The following is a 23844-nucleotide window of genomic DNA, read 5'->3' on the forward strand; positions in this document are numbered from 1 at the left end:
CCACCCCAGTGATCTTTCCAGTGCCAACCAGAATCAGTCCTGTGATGACTTTGAAAAATGACAGTGAACTAGTTCTTCACTGGTTCTGGTTACACCATAACCTAGCACCAGCTTTGTGATGGCCCAGTTTCAGTTGCTTGACACTGGAACAGGATGACTGAAGATATATAATTGGAATGCCGGGGGATAACTTTATCCCAACAGGGATGTTCTCCCCAATTTAGTTTCACCAACTCACTCAATTTATCCATTGTAGGAGGCAGCTGACATGACATGGTGCAGGTTCCAGAGAAGCATAGTGGGTACTGACAGTTCTGTTACTAGTCCTGCCAACCAGGTAGTGGCCTCAGACCATAGATGATGTGCACAGAAGGTCTGGAAATAATCATATCCCAACATGAATGGAATACCTGGCCTTGTTCACACTCACGTACAACTGACTTTTGCCTGCTTTCCCCATACCTTTTATTGTAAGAAAAAATAAGACAAATTTAAGTGCCTCCTAAGGTGCTGAAAATATGCAACAGTTAGTCACCAAGATTAAACAGCAGGCAAAAAGCCTGAACTTTGTTGAAAGCAAATTTACCATGGCCTGATTAAGTTAGTTCAAGACTTCCTCAGCATCATATCATGACATATAGCATGAAGTTTGTGTAAATCAGTAAATTTGGCTGCAAATAAATTTGTACTTGTATTCAGTGTAAATAATATGTTTTAGTTTTAGTTTTTGGATTTTCATATAATGCAGTCTTGACCATCAAAGTGGATGGAGCTAGTGTCATGGTATAATTTTTCACTAATTGTGTTCAAAATTCAATAATTTTTTCCCCTCTTTTCACTAATTGCGAGTCTGGAGGGATGGCAGCTCTGGGCAAAGCACAAAAACGCACAGCTGAGGATGAAGGCGTCACTAGTTTGCATATTGACCTTTCCTTAGTGTAAAAACTCTGGTGAACAAGGGAGACAACTCAACTCTGACCCTTCAGCCATGAAGCTCATGATCTAAAACAGAAGTGGCACCCAAGTCACCACCACAGAACTCAGTATTATTGGCAACTCCCTCTACCTTGTCTCCTTAGGGTTTTGACTTGATTCCTATTGCAGAACGAGGGACAGAGCTAAACAAACAGCCATGTTCACTCTCACTCAGCAGACAGATTATGCGGTTCAGACATCCTATAACACATCACCAAACTGATGATCCTAATGAAGGGCCAAAACCTCATCATTTTGGGTTCAGTTACTAATAGCCCAGCTTCCAGTATGTCGAACCCGAATTTCACAGACATGTGCAGCGACCGATCTAACCCACATACTACTTTGAGACACTCTTTCAGCACAGTACCAAGAATAGTTCCTTACACTACACTAGATGTAGCTTCATAATTTGTTTTGCACTCTGCCATGAGAAGAGAGAGACTCATTACCCATCGACTGTCTCAAAGTCGTAGTTTCTAAATTCAGGGCATTTGATGAGGTGAGTGAGCATTAGGCCTTGTCACTTTTTGTCAGCTAAGTCTTATGTGCTACAAGAGATTTTAACCTCTCCTCCTGCAAACAAGATGTTGCTTGTTTTCAAGTGATGTAATCACTATCTGATATCATGGGCAGATTCAGCCTTCCATACCTCCATCGTAGACATTTTCTGCCCTTGTTCCCCAGAGTTCTGGCTTCCTCCTCCTACTCCATCTGCATCCTGGACCAGAGCTCCAGCATCTCTTGATGTCATGACAAAACAGAAGAGTCCACTTCATTTACTTCTGCAGTCTTGAAGAGATATGAACATTCTGACCTGCTTTCATCATCAATTCATCAGCAGTTTGAATCCTATCATCAAATCAGTTTGGGTTGGCTACCATTGTATGTCCTTGCATAAGGCACTTAACTCAGATGGTCTTGGCACTAAATAGCCTATTTGTGTTGATGTGCTGTAGATAACCAAACTTGACCAACATTCGGAGACCTTTCATTTTAAGAAATCATTTGATTCTAGTTCAGACAAAACAGCACAAAGGGCTACACACCTCAGTCCTCAGCAGCTTCACAGTAATTCATGCCACTTTAGTTCAGCTGGATTTGTGGGAGCACACATTTTCTAGTATCACATGACAGTTTTTTCTATGCTAAGGGCTTACTGTAGCCCACAGTGCCATCATAACTAAGCTGCTTTATATATGTTAGGAGTCTGGAGTCTGGGCATGACTCCAGATTAAGGAGATATAACTTATTCATTCTCTTAACTATTCTGATTGGGTAGAAAAGCCCCAACCACCATCCAGTTTTTGAAGAATCAATCTCTATATCTAAGCAGACAACAGTTTAACACCATTTTCACTAAATAAACCCATGATGGTTGTACTGTCTTCTTTTATCTTGGGAGGGCTAGATTTGTGAGGAAGTGTACATGTTCCACATGATCAGGTAATTGTTATGGAAGAAATATTTTATCTTCACACATTTGGGTTTTTGTTTTAGGTGAAAAAATTAAAGATACAGATGGCTGTATGAATATTTGCTTTAAATTGAAGCGTTTTCATTTTGCAGACCATGATCAGCAGAATTGAAGCGAACTGGAGCTATGAGGAGTTGAGAATTGTCAGAGAACTGGCATACCAGCGAGTTAAACAGGATGGAAAACTACCTAAGGTATATATATATATATATATGTGTGTGTGTGGGTGCGTGCGTACGCATGTACGCACATACGTATGTATGTGTATGTATGTATGTGTGTGTGTTCATGCATGCATGCATATATATGTATGCATGTATGTATGTATGTATGTATGTATGCGTGATGCATGCATATATGATAATAATAATGATAATAACAAGAATAACAATAATGGTAGTCCATCAAATCTGAAAAGGACATGTTATGTGCAATCATCTCTGGGCATGGTGATGACTCAGCAGTCCAAGTCTTAACTTGCATTATCAATAACAGATGTTTAATCGGAAGTTCTGTGCTAGTTCCCCAAAGAAGATCGGTTTGGCAAGCAAGTGCTGTACCATTGTGATGACATGACCTGACCAGCCAAGTTGGACCTTGATCACTATTGCATTGATAGTTGTTGTCTTGGCTTTATCCATCTTTTGAGGCTGTTTACCTTATCCTGCCATAAGATCCAGAGGATAAAGTGAAGAGCCTGCATATGGAATTTCTCTTGATGTCTGTGGTTTACAGTTCAGGTCTCGCAGTCATAGAGCATGAAGGTGAGGATTACTGCATTATACACCATCAGTTTGATGGATAGGGTAACATTGTGATGGTGAGTAATCTGTTGCAAAGACTGATGAGTGACTGATTCTTGTTGATGTATTATCTGCCAACCGTCATTGGAGGTGATACTGCCTAGGTATTTGTAGCTGTCTGCAGTTTTCGGTTGAGTTATGTCAGTGGTAATCTCTCTGTGATGTACTTGTGTTTGGGGCTGGCTGGAAAAGAAATTCATTCTTACCTTGGCTAATTTTGAGCCCGAATTACTTTGAGGCTTCGGAAAACTTTTTGAGCATTGTCTGCAGATCTCTTGTCTTGTGTGCCATGAGGACATCATTATCAGCAAATAGGGCTTCTGGCATCTTCATTTTTGCAGTTTATTGTCGGAGGTTGAGGAGTGAACTATGATGCTAGTATCTGATATACACTTTCTTATGCAGATGGCATGGTTGAGATTGCAGGTATAGAAGAGTTTGAAGAGGACTGGTGCCAGGACATAGTCCTATTTTACCTCATTTGAGATCCTTAAGGGTTCAGATGGGTTGCCATTTGAGCGGACCTGTCTTTTTATGTCATCATGGAAAAGCCGGATGATATGGACAAATCAGAAGGCCTTGATGAGGTTGGTGATGGAGTATAGGTCCAAATTTTGCTTCATGTATTTCTCTTGGACCTGCCTAACAGTGAAGATCATATCCACCCTACAGCATCCTGGACGAAGCCGTGCTGAGCCTCATGTAGTAATTAGTTGGTTCAAGATCACTTGGGGAAATATCTTGCCTGTGTTGGAGAGGAGATGTGCCACTGTAGTTGCCACAGCCAACTTTGCTACCTTTGTTCTTAGGGAAGGGAACGATCAAGGCATCACAGAAGTCTTTTGGCATTATTTCTTGTTTTATTCCCAAATGCTCTGGAGTATATCACACAAAACTTTGATTGCTCTGGGTCCTGTTGCTTTATAAACTTCAATGGGATTCCATCCTCTCCAGAGCACTGTCCGAGTTCATCTTGATTTCATCAGCTAGAAAACCTGTCCTCTCGGCCTCAAAAGCCTGGGTCTAATGGTATGATGAAACGTCATGGCTGGAGATATCTTTGGTTGCAGTGGATGGCCATAACATCATCTGAGCCTTGTCATTCTCTTTGCTCGCCACAAAACATTGCAGAGCTGCAATTTCAGTCTTTGGATCTTATGTGTTATGTCAGACTGGTTTTTCCTAACTTCGTCAAACACCCACATCTGTCCCATTTGAATCAAATATAATAATGCAATTGCATATGAAAGCTGCGCTTACCAACCAGAGTGGTTCATTCATCAGTCCACATGATATTCCACAATGTAACATATCATTGCACTGGTGATAGCAACTTGCCGTATTTTCAGGACAGATGGTCATGAATTAGAAATTTCATGATGTCACTACACACTTGATTAGAACTGTACCCATTAGGCATATTTTACTGCACAGTATTGTACTGCTGCCTACCATAGAACTTTTTCCAAAATTAGAACTGGTGAAACTTAAAATTTAAAAGATGTTAATTATTTAATGTCAAATTCATATGACATCCATCAATTAAACGTGATAATACAGTAATAATGTCAAATAATTTTATGTTTCTATTTTCTCATGCATAGTACTTGCGTATTTAACATCGACATGTCAGTCCATTGCCCTCTTTTACATATTCATCTAAATGTGTAGTACAAATGTTTGGAAATACATAGGCATGTGACTGAAGATGCTCATTGTGCAATACTTCCAACACATCACAATTATAACTTTTTTCCTTGATTTTATTTACCCCTTTTCTACAGCTAGATTCTACTTAGATAATTATTCAGATTTTCATAAAAGAGTATAAGACCTGATGACCTTTATATAGAGTGAGAAGCAGTATAGTATGTGATGAATACTGTGTTTTGAATCTACCTACTCAATTGCAACAGGGCAGGGTTATTTTAATTTAGTTGGAAAAAATTGGGTGAGAAAAATAGTCTACGTCAATGTTTGTACAAAGACAAGGAAATTGCGGTGTTACATTATGGTCTCCTCAAGAAGCTATGCCTCATGGGGAGACAGGTAATATAACCCCTTGATTGGAATTTCCTTGTCTTGGTCCAAACCCCAACATAGATTGTGTTAGTCACATTACTGTCTACTTCATTTTGGTTTGTATAAGTCTCAGCCCCGGTAGTGATATGTCTGTTGTCAGAAATAGAAGTGGACAGTTGTGTTTAACCATAATTTAGATGGCAGCAATTGTTACAGTGCAGAGAAAAGTCTGTTGGGAGAGGAAACACAGTTTTTCCTCCATCAAGCAACTGAACTGTTCACAGTGATTCTTTGCCTCTGCCAACCACTGACAATATCCTGATGGTATCAGGCTCATTCATTCCTGAAAAGGTTGTTGTTGTTGTTGTAGGGTTTAATGCCATTTTTCAGTACATGATAGGCTATATGTGGCAGCCAGTATTAATGGTGGAGGAAGAACCCGGGAAATCCCCGGAAATAACCACCAACGCTCGATTAGCTACTGGCAAGCTTTCTCACATACCCACATTGGCCGAATCCGAGCCTCAAACCCACGCAGACAGAGGTGAGATGTCAGTGATCTGTAACGGAGAACGCTTTAGACCACTTGGGGCCACTTCCCTGAAAAGGTCGGATTGATCTATTTTTAGCAAAGAATGGACAATTCAGGTTGTTTCAAAGAGCCTATAGATTTAATTCATCATTCATTTTCCCCTTTTGATGTCAAAGGTCCTGATGAACCCTGAGAAGGCACTAATTATGGAGGAAATCCAGAGTTGGCTCATCAGGTAGGTGTTGGAGAGTTCACAAAAACGAACTCTAAAGTTAAGCCCTTGTCATGCATGTTCATTCACTTTTTGTTCAAGTGACCATGTCTTCATATTAGGTACTCTGCTTGGATTTGACCTCAGTCCATGAACCTTCAAGGCAGTTGATTGCATAGTCACTCACTTCAGATTGACCTGAACAACTGTAACTGTGGCCTACCTGGATGTTACTTTACAGAAATATGTTTCAAGATATGAACAGATTATTTTTTTCCCATCACCATCAGCAGGGCCTTTTTTGTGAAATGAAGCTTTCATCATTCAACTTCAATTTGAGTTTCTTTCTGTCTGCAATGCAGTCTAACTGCAAAGTGCATTGTGTGGATTGTTGAACTTAATGAATCATTTTCCAAGAGGATGTTCACTTCGCATATGTTTGTGGTTGAAGTTACCCTTTACTCTAGTCACCCCTCTAATGAGGCCAGCAGCCAGCATATTTGAACAAAATCTGTGAAATTTACTCTTCATGAGTGACATATTGGCTTATACTCATAGAGATCTTAGGAATATTTGTTGATCTCTGAATTTAACACATTGAGATATGTTCCAACATGCGGCTAAAGTACCTAACTTTAATCCATACAAAAAATAACTCATCCAATTATCCTTACTGCAGCTGTGTTCTTTTTAAGATGGGTTTAGTCAGTTTGGTAATTAGTGGCTATTATTACCAACAATAATTATGACAGATGGTAACCACTAAGAAGCACAGTTTTGTTAGCACAAGTTCAGTCACCTTAAAGTCACTGTATGTTAACGTTAGTGGCTGCTCTCACTTGGATTACAAAATGTATTTGAAAGTACACTAGACTAATGCCAGTCTGTCAAATGAGAAGCTCACTTCCTTTGTAAACATAAATCATTTTATGCAATAGACTTAAAATTAGTTTCATAGTGGTATAGTTGCCAAGAAGGAATAAATTCTATAAAAAGTGCAAAATGTTTTTGAGAAAGATAAAATTTCTCAGTTTAGAAGGAAAAGTGGAAGCAAGTTGCTGTGGGAAAATTGAATGGATAGAAACAGCTGATACCATATCCTTGACAAAGGCGGTTGAGGTACTAATGTTAGTTCAAGGATGGAGAATGACAGTTACAGTGAGACGTTTTTACCCTGACCTTATTGATAAGTTTAAATTATTTTGTTGTTGTTGTTGTAGGGTTTAACGCCATTTTTCAGCACAAGATAGGCTATACATGGTGGCCAGTATTACTGGTGGAGGAAGAACCCTGAAAAACCCAGGGAAGAACCACCGACCCACGAGAAGCTACTGGCAGGCTTTCCCACGTACCCATGCTAGTCGAGCCTTAAATTATTTTGTACTGTGACTGATGATAATTCACAATTGATTTAAAGAAAAAAAGTAATATTACATTGATTCAATTACATGTGATTTTTAAATGACAATATTAGATATTGAAAAATTAGTTATGCTTACTTTATATGTGATTACAACTCAAATCTTTGTGATCCTCCTTGAAAAAGACCCATTTCCTACTGCAATAAGAGTGGACCTATTAAAGGGGATCACTGTCACACTGTTATGCCAAGGAAATTGAAGTTAAGTGCCTTTTTCAAGTACATACTGATGTAAAGGAATGTTGTGTTTTTAAAAGTAGATCTTCTCTAATTGGAGATATCTACTGGAACAGATCATGCAGTATTACAAATGTATTGCAACCTGAGACCAAATGCATTGCAACCTGAGACCAAATGTATTGCAACCTGAGACATTCATAACAGTATGCTGGATAGCTGTGGGTTTTCTTGTATTTGTTTGTAAGCCTTAAATAATTACACACATATATTATTAACAGACGGAAAAGAACCAAATTTACTTTAAATATAGCAACAACACATTGATGGTAATTCATAACCTATGATTATAATGGGTCTGATTTTTATGTTGCAATAAATTCAGCTATAATTAAATTCAAATGTGAAAGTGAATATGATGATTAATAAAACTCTATATTTAGCCTCAGTCAGTGGAACGTGAAGTAGAAGCGCCTAAGGTGGACATCATTCAGTCTCAAGTCAAGCTACAACAGCAACAACAACAGGAGTCCTTGTTTCAGCGATGGTTTCCAGGCTGGGCTGGCTGGTATGGGGGGTCTGGGGGAACTGCAGCTAAATCCCATTCTAGAGCCAGCATGGAGCATCATACAATGGCCAGCAAGGAAACAATCGGTCATATCTCTACAGAGGAAGACATTGAAGAGCCACCACTGAAAATATCAAAATCAGATCTAGGTAAATTCTTAGTGCTTCTTTAAGTTTCTTGCATGAGATTTTTCCCGACACATGAACAATGTTCTTGGTAAAATACCTTACCCTATGGAGAAGAGTACTTTTTCACAAATATTGTTCTGGAGTTGGATCTTTGCACTAGGTCAGAGTTAACCGCTCTGGTAGCCAAGTGGTTAGAGTGTCTGCCTCGGATGTGGGAGGTCATGGGTTCGATCCCCGGCAGAGTCATAACAAAGACTTACAAAAATGGTACTAACAGCTGCCTGCTTGGCGCTCAGCATTAAGAGGTTAGTGTTAGGACTGGTCGGCCTGGTGTTAGGATAACGTGACTGGGTGGGATATGATGCTACATATCTGCGGCATGATGCCCCAGTGCTAGACATCACTGTAAACCATCACACTGCAGACATTGTAGCGATATGACTGAAAAATTGTTAAAGCTACATTAAAAATCCAATACTCTCTCACACACACACACACACACACACACACACACACAAAGATCAGAAGTGAGAGTGATGGTGAACAGTTACATTTTGTAGATGACTTCTTGGATAAATTTTAGGCATCAGGGCAATTTCAGATAATGCTGGTGCTAGTGATAACCAGAAATGCCATATAGGAGAATAATTTCAAATATTGGGTTTTTTTTCTTCTGAAAAAAGCAGCAAAATTTGGTGATTGAAAATTTTTAGGTTTGTCATATTGTTTATCCATGTTCCTTTTCCATCAGATACTTGATAATGCTGTAAAAATGACTATTTTTCCTGGGTACAGTTTCAAGCTGTGGGAGTTGGGGTGGGATGGGGTTGGAGTTGAAGAAATTCTAGAACCAGCCTAGGTATGCCATTGAAATTAAAAGATTTTACCTTAACATCAACACTAAAATAATACTTACTTGAGTTGTTGTTTTTATGTTTCAACACCATTTCTCAGTGCAAGATAGGCAATATGTGGTGGCCAATAAAACTGGTGAAGGATGAACCTGAGGAAAAGCCTGGTAATAACCACTAACCCATGGGAAGCTACTGGCAAGCTTTCTCACATACCTACATTTGCCATGCCTGAGATTCAAAATCACGTGGACAGAGGTAAGGTAGCAGTGATCTGAAAATTTGAGAACTTAAGACCACTCAGCCACCTTGGGCCCTAGTTACATTTATGATCAGTCTGTAGGGATTATTCCATGTAAATTGTCATGGGTGGTTGGTTGATGCCACTGTTTGTACATGCAGGAAACTAGTGAAACTATAGTTACATACAGTCAAAAATGACCATACTTTTTACTCCTATACACCCCAATATTATTCCTACAGTGTAAAATGCCTCCTTTGTTATTTGTTTTGTTTAGGTCGCCATCTTACTGCTTAAATAACGGTGCTGTGTAGCGTGTTCTGGGGTCAACTGACATAACACGAAGTCAAATTTTCAGTAATAGCTCGCACACTTGGTGGGTCATGTTGATGCTTTTCTACAAATTACAGTCATATTGCATTAGATGGACCTTACTTACTCTATCTTTTTTTGAGTAAATTTATTCAAGTTCTGTTAACCTATATTTCAAGTTGCTGGAATGCAATGGAAGCAGAGAATGCCAAAATTCGAGTAAAGTATGTATCTTTAATGAAATGAAGGAAGATTTACTGAAGTTTACTAAATTTATTGAAGAAAGTGTTTTAGATAGCTTCATTTGTCATTCTTCTAACTGATTTCTGCATTCCCAGCTTTAGTCACATTCCAGCCAACTGAAATGTAGGTCAACGGAACTCAAAACACTTAGTGTTAGGGTTGGTCTGCCTGGGTCAGGATAATGTGACTGGGTGGGACATAATGCCGCATATCTGCAGCATGATGCCCTAGTGTTAGACATCACTATAAACTATCACACTGCAGACATCTTAGCAGTATCACTGGAAAATTTTTAAAGCTATGTTAAAACCCCAAATTAAACACAAGGACCTCAGGGGTGAGAACCAAGAATGCTTCAAATTATGCAGATGATTACCCCAAGGAAAAACAGTTACCAAGTTTCTTGTATTTCCAGCTGGAGGTATAGGATAATATATGGTAATGGACAGATAAACAGATGGTGTCAATATTCTAAAGTATGGAAATCAAAATAGTTTCTGACTCCTTCCTCAAACAGAAAAAAGTTAACTCCTACCGCCCAAAGACTTAAGTGGAATAGTCCTAATATTACATCCTCTAATTTTTCACCCAACATCATGATTTTAACTCGGCTGAAATATATCGGTTAACATTTTGAATTTTCAGAGCAAGAGATCATGGTTGTTCTAGACTATGCAGAGGACAAGTCCCTTTTGAAGAGAGACACTGTGTTTGCCAAGCTGAACTTTTGTTTGGATTCAGGATCATTCAAACTGCTTGGTACCAAGGAGTCTGCCACAACTGTTGGTAATATTCTTGTGATAACTTTTTGGACAATAAACTTTCTTAACTGTCGTTTTGCTAAAATAAATGTTAAGATGAAGTTTACTGAATTTTTAAAGAACATCTAAAAATGCAGCTTATCTTTACATATTTTTTAAGGATTGTTTGGAGTTTATTTCTTTGTTTTTTTGGTATTTGTTTTGTAAAATCAATGCTACTATGCTAATTGATCTGTTATTGTGATGTGCTACTGGATATATAAATTTCCATAGATTGTTTATTGATCTTGATACAGTTATTCCATCAATCTGCCCTCCCTGCTGCTATGGGAACCCAAATCTTCCAGCTGAAGTGAAATCAAATGCTTCCACAGGGGAGGGGTGGACCCTACAACGTCATATAAGCATATAAGGTAGTGAAATTGAATGCTTGTACAGCAAGTGAAATGCGGCAGTCCCTGCAGCACTAACATAGTGCCTGTGGCCCTGGTATTGTGTACAGGTATAGGTAAAATATTTCCTGCCTTCCAACCATGTTGAGTGAGTTAATTGACTGACCGTGAGAACCAGCCAGTTAAAATTTTCATGCTGTGTAATAGCCTGAAGAATTCCCAGACAGTTGTTTCTTGGATTCGAATCAATATGGTCAATTACAAGACCTTGCTCGATCAAGCCATTGTAACATTCATAAATATATCAGAGGGTTTAATAATTTTTTTCCCAACACTGAACATAAAATAGCAAATATTAGTATCAAAACCGAATCACACCCGTGCACGATGCTTCAAAATTGCTGCTCAAAACGTTTGTGATCCAACTTTATCATTGTGCTAGCAGCTGGGGGTCATCAAAAATTACTTCACTCTATCTATTGGGTGAAGAGTGAGTTCAGACCTGATGGTGCAATACTTGTGTGGTCAACACTGAGAGCCAGACCTGTGTCGTTGTCCTTGGGCAAGAATGACAAGGACAACATTCATAGATACTGCCACAAATGACCAATGAGCAGTGAAAATCATGGATTGTTTACAGGATAAAGATTATTTTGAGAATTAAAAAATTTCTTGCCATCAATGACACCTTGTCCAAGGGCATTGGTAATGTAACTTGGATTATTTAAGATACATGTGACTGTTTTGTGAATCACGAAACTGCAGAAGTGGGTGGGTGGGTTGTGTTAGAAATTCTAGACCAGTAATGTTAACTAGGGTTGACAAACCATATTATGAGAAAGCATATCTGATGACTGGAATGGTTTATGTTATTTATGCATTAAATAAGCCTGATGACTGGAATGGTTTATGCTATTTATCCATTAAATGAGCCTGATGACTGGAATGGTTTATGCTATTTATCCATTAAATGAGCCTGATGGCTGGAATGGTTTATGCTATTTATCCATTAAGTGAGCCTGATGACTGGAATAGTTTATGCTATTTATCCATTAAATGAGCCTGATGTTAACCTGTTTGCATCGATGCGACATGGGGGTGGTGGCATTTTAAATTGTGTTGCCCACAGAATCACAGAACACTTTAAGGATGCGTTATAAGGGAAGGGTCTGACAGCGCTACAACATGATAAAATAAATCAATGTGAGGCTAAAGTGCGATCAAATGGTGCCACAATTAGTGATATTGCTGAGTTAGAAAAGACCTTAAGATTTCCAATAACAGCTAAAACAATAACTGGCGAGGTTTTGTACAGCACTGAGTACTTGAAAAATGGAGCTCCGATAATAATAATTGACCATAATGCTCACATGTGGACATCAAGTATAACAGTATTTCCATGAGATAAACGAGTTAGATATGTTTCCAGTGTTAACACTGGCAGTGCTGATACTGGTGATGATATATTTTAATATATTCATGAGATCATTAAACCCAATCCAGTGTATGTGTGTTTGTTTCAGAATGATGATGAACAACGATGATTTTATCAGTTTGTTCGACTGTGCAGTGATCTTTATCGTGCTGAATCTCTTCATGCAACGATGACTGAAGTCACACAAAAATATACAGACAACAGCGAAGAGATATAATGGTTACTGAGTAATTGTTTTAGTGTTCTGTCTGTGGTCGCTCATTTTGCCTAGAAGAAAAATTCATGGAGACCAACATTGAAAGAATTTCTGTAGGACATTCTGCAATTGTGTGTCAAGTATGGGCATGGATGGTTGTGGAATACCAAATTTGAGTTCAGTGAAGTTATCTCAGTTGATATGGTTGCATGTTACCCTGGAAGTTTTCTTGGGATGGGTATGTGTGCACCATATTTTAAGTGATTTGGGCATCTTACCCATGAGATGACTAGGTATCGATAAATGGACCCCTACCCGATTTCGACTTGACAGAATTTGCATGCATTGAGTCATTTGAATTTGCTAAGGGGATCCATCCTGTTATTGTTGCTTGGTTTGGATGACATTTTAATAAACCTAACCAGGCAATAAATCCCAATGATTACTGTGCAAAAATTGAACATGGCTGTGTTCCAATAGTATTATTACGATTTTTGCTTGATGCGTCGATATTGTTATCACTGACAGTGAGTGAGGCAATAATGTTGTATGGGCCACAAAAGCAAGTTTGGATGCCAGAACCTGAAAGTGACAGCGGCATTGAGATGTCACTTGCAAAGGATTTGGGCAGAGAAATCATTGCTAAATTTACACAAGAAGCTTCATCGCATCATCGCTGAAGTTGTACGCGATTAATTATCGATGAGGCTGAACTTGATTTTATAATCAAAGGCACAACTAGCAAAGGCCTGCTTGCATACACATAGTGTATTCTTGAACTATGGAACCAAGCTGGGTACTATTGTGTGTTATTATCATGGGAATTCACTGCACTATACTCATTTAAGATCTTTGATGCCAGCATATGTTTCCATAAATCTAATATCAATGATAAATAGATTTCCTGATACAGCGGTCAGAGTCACAGAATCATTTTTTGTCGTTAAATGTAAGTGCAAGAGATGCTCCTGGGGTGTTAATGCCCTGGGGTTGTTGGCAAGTCAAGAATGAGACAATACTTGATTATTTGGAATCTGCAGATTATAAGCCGCTACCTGAATATTACAGGAACTCACAGTTGTCACAACCATCATCAGCGCCATCTGTACGAGATTCTATTACTAGGCATAAAACTGTTTATCTTAATGGGCCTCACAGTTCTCGTAAAGCAACATATGCAGTAAATCTATTCCTGAACCTGCTGGAATTCTGCAAAAACAATTATATGGCGGTGGTGACTCTGACTCAAACGGCTCGCCATAGAGATGAAACTGTGAGGGGTTAAGTCACATACCTATCACAGTTTCTTTTGATGGAAGGGAGCTTCATGGACCCCAGAACAAAAGATATCCCTAAGATTATTATCTGGGATGAGATTTGTATGGTATCAGTGGACATGTTAAAAATGTTTCTTCAATGGTTGTTGACGAAAAAATACAGCAATTATTATGTGCTGCGATCATGGCCAACCATCCCCCATTATTGGCGAATCTCTGCATCGCTGGTTAATAGAATCTGTTGATTATTATGAGAAAATGCTCGAGGACCACAGGGCAATCAATGAGTCATTGAAAGAATTTAAAACATTAATACAGCTACAGCTGAATAGTGTCCAGTGCTCGATAATGCATAAAGTAATTGCAGAAACAATGAACGGGGATCTTTGGAAGTTATGGCATCCTAGTGACCTGAAAGTTGCATCAAGGAAATGCACATCAGCAGCAATTATGTTTGCTTCATCTAGAGAAATACCCAGGTCTGCTTGTCCCATTGTATTGTCGCCCAGCAGATATGTGTAAACAAAATATTGATGTATTGATTCCTGGAACCCATGAGAAACAAAAACTTGTATTGAACAATGTTGTTTTAAGTCCTAGCAGCTGCCACATCTTGCTGGACCCTAGGATATACCATATCTGTTCATTCAACCCAAGTGTTACATATATTTGATTTAATTTATGTTTGATTAAATTTGTGTTTGATTTGATTTGATTGTGTGTGAGCTTTTGGAATCTTTTTATTTTCTTTACATGTCAATATAATTTAAATTTGTTTACAAAGAATTTGATATTTTCCAGAAAATTCAGCTTGACCTGAATGTTTCTATAAATACCTAATAATAGAGGCAGTTGTTTCTATTTTTGACATAGTTCCTGGCCTTGATTGAGGGTCACGTAAACAACTTTTTCTAGGAGTAAAATGATTATTGGTTCTTTTCAAGGACATACAGGAGCTATGTGACATTTATATGCAAACACAATCACATCATCCTCTATTTTTCAATTAGGCATTTCTGAAATTGTGAAATGCTTATTATTAATAGTGATGTTTAGAGAGAAAGATCTCACAGTCCAGGGCTTTTAAACACTTGATGTCAAGTTTTCTTCTGTTGTGGCCAGAATTTTTAAAGTTTTTGAGTTATGTGTTAATTCTTCTTCTGATTACTTGGACTCCAGAAGATTAATTCATTTCTCTGGAAATATTATTTTATTTATACAGAATTCTTGAACAAGGACATTTCTTGAAAATTTTATTTTGGATTTCCACAACTGGAGGATAAATTATTTTGTTTGTACAAGGAAATGTAGATGTCAACACAGTACAGGCTACAGCATACGTCGTCACCTTCCATCTTGTATTCTTCATCGGGACTCAGACTTGGAATCATTAAAACATTTCAATATTAGGACTTTTAAAAAAAATCGTGGATTATTCTTGTAATATTTTTGGATTTGATTCTGGAAACCGTAAGTTCTCATACTTTTTTAATTTTTACAGTATTTTTCCAGGGAAATAAATTATTTGTTATATTTTTCAAAGCTTCTTGTTGTTTTCACTCTTTCTTGTGTTACTGTTTATTTGAGGGTCACATTTAGTTTATCTAGCAGTATCAGGAGTGATGAAAATGTCTTTTATTCAGGATAACTGCACCACAATGGACAAAAATCAAACTCATGCAATGGTGATGATATAAATAAGGAAACATTTAGCTGGATATCAGCAAAGTGACATAAAAAACAAATGTGAGTTTGATCTTGATGTGTTGATGGCCATGACACAACTACAACTACAAAATAATCACTGTGCGAGCTGTAACACAGTATGGCAGCAGTATTCGAATAATAATCCAAGACAGTTTACTGTGGATAGAATTAATAGTAGTCGTTATTCATACATGTGAAAATGTGATGCTGACCTGTCTGGAGTATAAATGACATAAGGTGCTAGCTCTTTGGGGGAGGAGGGGTCAGTGAATCTTCACTTTTGGTAAGGTGATGGTAATTGATTATCTTTTGGAATTACTTGTAATTGTTCACGGACGAATCCACATTGAGGAGCAGTTGAGTCTAATCTGTAGATTGCAACTCTACTTGTGGATCTTACCACGATGCAAATTTTATGTGCGGTTACACTCCAGATTGGATCAGTTGCTCTTTTTTTACCCCTTCCTTCAAGCTCCCCAGCTTGATATAAATATCTCATAGTCACATTACCTAGTAACAGTTGTTTTGAGAAAGAGTCATATCGTTGTACTGGTATGATTTTTTTCATGATTGCATTTATGGGTTTCATAGATATTCCACGTTTAATTTCATTATTTAATGTGGCTGTCGCATTTGTCAGTCTTGTAACCTGTTCACGAGATCCTGTGTTTGTGGAAATTTCTTTAGCATATTGATATCCAAATAATCACTCAGCAGATGTTAAGTTAAATCATTCAACTATTGCCTGATCATGATGTAATGCTGTGTCCTCATCAGATTTTGACATTAGGTTGTTTCATCATCAATGTTACTGCATCAAGAAATTCTTTGCCAAGATCAACCTGTAATAACTGTGGCGATTGCAAGGGCCCTCATCAATAAATTCGTTCAAATGCAGGTGCAAATTCGGTTGCCGATTTAGCTGATAACAGTTGTGATTCTTTATATTTACTTGCAATGTCAACAACAGTTCATGCATATTTGAATGTACGTGATTGACGTCTACTAGTTTTAATATAATTGTGTGGTAAAAACAAAATATTTGGGGGCCCCGAGTGGCCAAGTGGTCTACAGTGCTCTCCGTTACGGATCATTGCCATCTCACCTCTGTCTGCGTGGGTTCGAGTCTCAGATTCGGCCAATGTGGGTATGTGAGAAAGCTTGCCAGTAGCTTCTCGTGGGTAGTTGGTTCTTTCTGGGGTTTTCCCGGGTTCTTCCTCCACCATTAATACTGGTTGCCATGTATAGCCTATCATGTGCTGAAAAATGGCATCAAACCCTACAACAGCAACAACAACAACAACAACAACAACAACAAAATATTTGCCTGATGAACTTCATTGGGGGTACTGACATCAAAATGTCCATAGTGAATTCGTTTTGGATAAGGTAGATAAATTTGCCATATTACCTGTTGTGCTGACTAATTTGTAGCAACAGTGCATGTAACCCTTGCAGCATCAGCAAGTTTACTGATAGCAACCCTTCCCCTCCAGTATCCCTGTTGGCTATAAGAAATTGACTCCATTATAATAATAGCCAGTGATTAATTACCTGACCCCTAACACTAATTTACCTTTCATCACTGATCTTATCAACCAATTAGCTAGCGATTCTCACAGTTTAATTTTTTACCGACTTTAGCGTGTGTATCAACTTCACGTCTGCATATGTCGTCATAAATTGGGACTTTTATATGCGACATCATGAACATGACGTGCCTGATCAATCACATTTACTGGCGATTTTCCTGGTTTGGGTTGATTTTGTTCAACATTTCTGGTTCCAGGGCCACATTAATTATACCCAGGAAGATGTTTTTCACCAGAATACTTAACCCATGGAATCCCTAGTAATTATGTCAAGTGAAGCAGTGATATCACTGCCTAAGTTCTCACAAAACGAAATAAACTGAATTTTTTGTATGTCATATTTCACACATTTGCCTGTAAGTGCATGCCTTTTATTCGTTGTTGTTATTGTTGCTAATTAACTGGTATCTGTGGGTGTCCTGCTTCGAAGACAATATAAATTCATATTGTTCATGATATTTGTTATTAATATGGATGTCATTGACTTCTCGGCGACATGAGAAATGGAATCACTCAAGCTTCATCCAGCATTCCCAAATTGTATTAGAGCAATTGTTTATAGGGCCATGTGGGTCTGGAAAGACTCAGTTGCTAGTCAAAAATGATGATGAGATGGCTTAAGTGGGACAGGTTATATTTAGTTGTACCATCCATAGATGACCAATTATGCTACAGTGTATTGATGGATTTTAAAGATAATGCGAGGGAGATTGCAGCCAATAAATTGGCTGGGGATGATATTATTTTCTTTATTACTAATATCAAGGAGGCTCCATATGATGACGTGATGTTAGAGAAACAAGCAAATCCAGCTTTGATATTTTCTCAAGGCAGATATAAAAACATGGATGTGATTTATGTTACTCAGCGATATGTTAAAATACATAAAGTCATCAGAGATAACTGCAACCATTTGGCAGTATTTAATGGGGTTGATACACACGCGCTACAAAATATTCATGAAACCTGGTGCTCCAGCAACATGGATATAAACAAATTTTAAAACTTTTTCTCACACATTTAAGCGACCCCACATGCATTTGTCATGATAAATTTGCATGACCCCCAGATCGAGGTGTCACATTCGTCTCGATAAAATTTTGGGTTGATACAGCAACCCACATTTTTTTTAATCCCCTGCACACACTCACTCACTTGCTTACTCACTCACCCACCCAACCAAAAAAGCACTTAAAGGCCGGAGGAGTTGTCGACCCCCCTCGCTTAGTACATTAATAATTAAAACAACTTAAAACTGACTGGCTCTCAGTCGGTCAATGAACTCACTCTACACGGTTGGTCTGCGGGAAATGTTTTACCTATACCTGTACACAATACCAGGGCCACAGGAACTATGTTATTGGTGCAGGGAATGCCGAGTTTTGCTTGCTGTACAAGCATTTGATTTCACTACCTTACATGACGTGGTAGGGTCCACCCCTCCGCTGTTGAAGCATTTGATTTCACTTAAGTTGGATAATTTGGGTTTCCATAGCAGCAAGGAGGGTGGCTCGACAGAATAACTGTACTGAGATGAATAAACAAACAGTCTGTGGAATTTATATACACAGTAGCGCAGCACAATAGCTGACAAATTAGCACAGAATCATTAATTTTACAAATAAATACCAAAATGAGGCCATAGGGTGCACCTCCCCTGCTGCTGTATGGCTAACATACCCCTATGAAGCTGACTGCCAAAATGATTGTTTAAATGATGTATATATTTACATTAAGGACGGTTGGTTATCTCTGACACCTATTTTTGTTTTTGTTTGAAAAGTTATGGTTATGTCTATGTTTAACAATGACTTAACATATCAAAATCGATACTTAATTACCACCTAATAGCAATTTGTGTATTTCCTTGCCATAAATAAACACCCAAAAGCTGTGCCGATCATTTGTGTAATAGCAATAGGTGTAGCATAATTAAGAATAAAAACCAAATGTTCAGAACATCAGTGATCAAAGCAGCGTTGTGTATGCATCAGCTGGGGAAAGCTTACATTATACTTTAATTTATTACCAATTTGATAAAATTAGTCCTTTTATTTATCAAAGATTACAAAATTTGATGCTTTTTATTGATTTTTAAAAGATGGAGAGAGAGTACATTAGTTTAAGGCATATGGCACATGACACATTTGTTTTCTTTCATATACACTACTCCCTCAAAAACTCGTGCCCTGATAACTCGTGAACCTGTTTATAATGCAGGGTTAGGTGTGGATCCCATTTTTTAAACCAGAAAATACTAAACAATTCGTCTCTATTTGTTGAACTTGAAGAAAATTGCGATCTACCTTGCTAACAGGAATTTTGATATATCACTAGTTTTATCATCAAAAATGGTAGGTAGGACCTGGAAATTTTAATCAACATTGTGAAATGTCAACTTTAAAAAGAAGTCATACAGTGTGTTAAATTTTCTTTCCAAACAGCCTTATTTGTACACTGTAACTAAGGATATTCAAGGAAATTTCAATCAGGGAAAATGTCTCGCCTAGTGGAGGCAGTACCTTAATAAATAAATATCAATTAAATTAAAAAAATTATCAATTGAAATTTGCGTTTAAGTTCTAACTTTTAGTTACTTTTAAGTGAAATCATTATAAATGCAGTGTGTCCTCTTGTAATTAAACATAAAATGTGTCAATCAATGTAACAGCTATGTCCGTGAGTGTTTCTCTGAAAACAAAATTACTTGCCATCTGTCTTTTAATAACAGACTAGCAGAAGCATTGTTGTATTGTCGCAGTGAATAAAAAGCTGACCTCCTTTTTTAATATCACGTTAAACAGGCACCTTATAGTCTCTCATTTCGCCTTAGTAGGCCCAAAAAGCAAAATTTATGCAGCCTTGTATTGATTTCAAGACATTTCCCTCCATCCCTTTCTGTTTCAATGCAGTGCATTTATAATGAAAGTAAAATGCTGACCTTCCCTTCTAAGAGGAAGGTAGAAAAAACACTGTGTTATTTAATCAGTTTTGGTGCAGATTTGAAGATCATAGAGCCTAGAATGGACTTCTAAACAAAAATTCACATATGATTCATGACAAACAAGTGAAAAATCCTTGTTTTATAGACCAGTCTGAAGCAAATTGTGACAGTGGAGGTAATCATGTCCATTACTAACAGAAATAATCACTGTATTCATCAATCATGCATATGATTTAGAGTCCTTCTGGGTACCAAATTTCAACTGTAACCTATTTTTGAAGTTTCTATTTATGTTATGCTACAACGTTAGTGAATCTATATAAATTGAATTACTTTTTATACATCTAATAATATTTATTCAGCATTTATTCATCTGACTTGAAAATAAGCAAAAATAGTTTTGAAGTGGCTATTTTGAACTTTGTGCATAGACTTCATCCTATTTTCGCTAATTTTACTCCAGCCTGTTTAGAGATTTAACTACCCTCAAATACCTGAATATTGTATCCAACCTGGAGCCTGATTTATTATGGTTAAATACACTTAAAACAATGCTAAGCCAAATAGAATGAAGTAAAGGTTACGGCAAGCAAGATTTAATAATATTTGATTGAGGTATATTTTAAAATAAAAATTCACAGGCTGCTAGTCAGTCCCGATATATATATATATATATATATATATATATATATATATATATATATATATATATATATAAAATCAGAATCAGCCTTGTCCTAAGAAATGCAGTGACTACTTGGATGTTTTTCAAGCAGAATGCATTAAATACAGAGTCCATGTTGAAAGTAGATGATGAGGCATCAACTAGATGCAAGTATAACTTTAAGAAGTCCCTTTTTCTATTTCAAGGCATTATATTTCGAAGGGCTTTTTGTCCAAACACCCCCCCCATTTCACCCATTCATAGGTTCTTGTAGAATTGGCCCAATATTCCTTTTTGCATGTTGTTGGAAGCAAACAATGGTTGCAACCATTTTGATCTGGAATGCAGCCCCAGATGATGTACTAGCTGAAAAGGTCTTGGATTTTTTAAAAGAGTTTGTTTTATATAAATATTTACTTTGTATTGTTGTGGGACCCCGAGTGGCCTAGTGGTCTAAAGCGCTTTCCGTTATGGATCACTGCCATCTCACCACTGTCTGCGCCAGTTCGAGTCTCGGATTTAGCCAATGTGGGTATGTGAGAAAGCTTGCCAATAGCTTCTCGTGGGTCAGTGGTTCTTTCCAGGGTTTTCCTGGGTTCTTCCTCCACCATTAATACTGGCTGCCATGTATAGCCTATCGTGTGCTGAAAAATGGTGTTAAACCCCACAACAGCAACAACTTTGTATTGTAAGGATTTTACTCTTTTTCCCCTTAAATGATTTTGTATGACCTTGTGGGATACTTAAACTTAGTTGGTACTATCTAGCTTGGATTGTGCTACATACTGATACACTTTATTGCTGATTTAATTTGTTTGTCTTCAGTACAATTCTGCTAAAACCTGGAGCCTGTATTGAGTGAATTTTTTTATTCTGTATGTTGCAGGAGAAAAGGTATCTTACAGTATAATTGAATTAGAGTGCACAGCTATCAATGTGATGTTCGAGTCCTGTCCACGCACAAGTGCTATGAAGTTTGGGATTAGTATTGGAGGATTAGTTTTATTGGACAAAATGACAGAGAAAACTAATTTCCCATGTCTAATTGGGTCTAAAAACAAGGTATAGTCTAACTTTATTGTATCGAAATGCTGGCTTCTCTTGTTTATTTTTTTATTATTATTTTTATAGTATTGTAGAGAGATAGTTAGTACTGTTACAGTATTATGATTTAATTAGCCAGTGATAACTTTTGAATCAGGTCTGTTGGAGATATCATACTGCCTGTTTGGATAAGTGTAGTTTAATCATACTTGACACATGAATTATTTTAAAATTAAGGAGTCTATAAGTAATTTTGAATTACCTGATCAGATTTTTACATTGTCAGATTTCACTAATATTTAAGTCTTTGCAGAATTTGACTATATTTCTGGGGAGTTATTTACTGAAAAGAAATTTCTGCAGCAGCATAAAAACATTGTTTTATTGTCAAGCCAATGTTAGTGGAGAGTGAGACCTGTAAATCTATTTACTAGCCAGTGGGTCATCTCAGAATAATTAGTACTCAATTTTTATTTCTCTGACTGTAAAATAATTGTTAGTCTGTGACCTGTACTGAATATCAATCTTCTACATTTTTGTATATTGGCAACCTGCGACACCAAAAGTGTACTTAACAAATTTAGGTATTTTAAACACACTTAATGATAATAATCGACACTTACGTAATGCTGACAGATCATAAAGATGAATGTGTGTGTGTGTGTGTGTGTGTGTGTGTGTGTGTATATATATATATATATATATATATATATATATATATATATATATATATATATATATATATATATATAATTATGGTTATGTAGTCTTAATTTAAGTATCAGATAAGAGAGAAAACCAACAAGTTTTGTGAAATTCAAAAAATAATTTATTTTCCTAGACTACACAGTGAACATTTTTAAAACAACAATATTTGTGAATTAAATTTCTGGTGGTCCTAGATGTTTTGTCACAAGTCTAAAAGTGTAGAGTATTCCAAATGAATTCCAGTGGTGTTCAACATGAATTCCAATCTTGTAATTGTTTATATACCAGTAGCCAGAAATAGTGTTGATGTGCTAATAGTTAGTATGTGTCACAATGATATAATGCAGAATATCACAAATGAATTCAGAATAATCACAAAAATGGTGATGAATCCAAAAAGGATCAATGATATTTTTGTATCTCAAATTAATAATTTAAATAAGGTCTCTTAAATTAAAAATGAACACAATTAAATACCTTATTCCACTTAAGATGTTAAGATAGGAATGAGTCATTCTAACATAAACAAAAATCCTAAGACACTATAAGAGGACCAGGATGAGGGTCAGAAGTTCATTTTAGTAACAATATAATTGTCAGCAAGATTGGTCAGTTTCTGAAATTTAATAAAGAACATGGCAATTATCAGGTACACCAGTAATTCCTGAGGGGAAAACCAATGTTCTGAACTCAAATCCAAGTAAACATGTTTACCTGCAAATAATAATAATAATAATCTTAAAATCTACAATCATAGACAAAAATTATCAATGTAATATGTTGTTTACAAAAATAGACATTAGTCAGGTAGGCCTAAACTCCTACATGCAATTATGGACAATGGACAATCACACAACACAAATTATATGTATGTGTGTGTGTGCGTGCGTACATGGATACATGTATCAGAATACTACCATGATTTTTGTTCTCCCCAGGATCACTTTATTTCTCGAACTAAAAGTGAACCTCTTCATCATGGGATTGGTGCAACCAAAATAGCAGGAAGTAAATCCTTGCCCATCATATTGGATGATTCCTCAGAAAAGAATGGACAAGACAGCAAGATATTTGAGCTGATGTATGAGAAAAATCCTATGGAAACCAATGCTAAATACAGGTATATCCATGTTATGGCATTTTAAATCATGAATATGTGAGATC

The 23844-nt window shown here is 37.1% G+C and overlaps 1 protein-coding gene across 6 annotated transcripts in view; it reads left to right on the top strand.

Moving 5' to 3' along the window:
• The window catches only part of LOC149796476 (intermembrane lipid transfer protein VPS13D-like), a 360667-nt gene that overhangs the window by 53663 nt on the left and 283160 nt on the right, over nt 1-23844 (top strand). For all 6 annotated transcript variants that reach the window (XM_089961181.1, XM_089961184.1, XM_089961183.1 and 3 more), the window contains exons 12-16: nt 2545-2646; nt 8061-8334; nt 10606-10746; nt 21815-21990; nt 23619-23800. In XM_089961181.1, the coding sequence (XP_089817307.1) occupies nt 2545-2646; nt 8061-8334; nt 10606-10746; nt 21815-21990; nt 23619-23800 (875 nt within the window). The remainder of the gene's footprint in view (nt 1-2544; nt 2647-8060; nt 8335-10605; nt 10747-21814; nt 21991-23618; nt 23801-23844) is intronic.

This window comes from Sinohyriopsis cumingii, chromosome 6, assembly GCF_028554795.1.
Source record: "Sinohyriopsis cumingii isolate HCF-2022 chromosome 6, ASM2855479v2, whole genome shotgun sequence".
NCBI lineage: Eukaryota > Metazoa > Mollusca > Bivalvia > Unionida > Unionidae > Sinohyriopsis > Sinohyriopsis cumingii.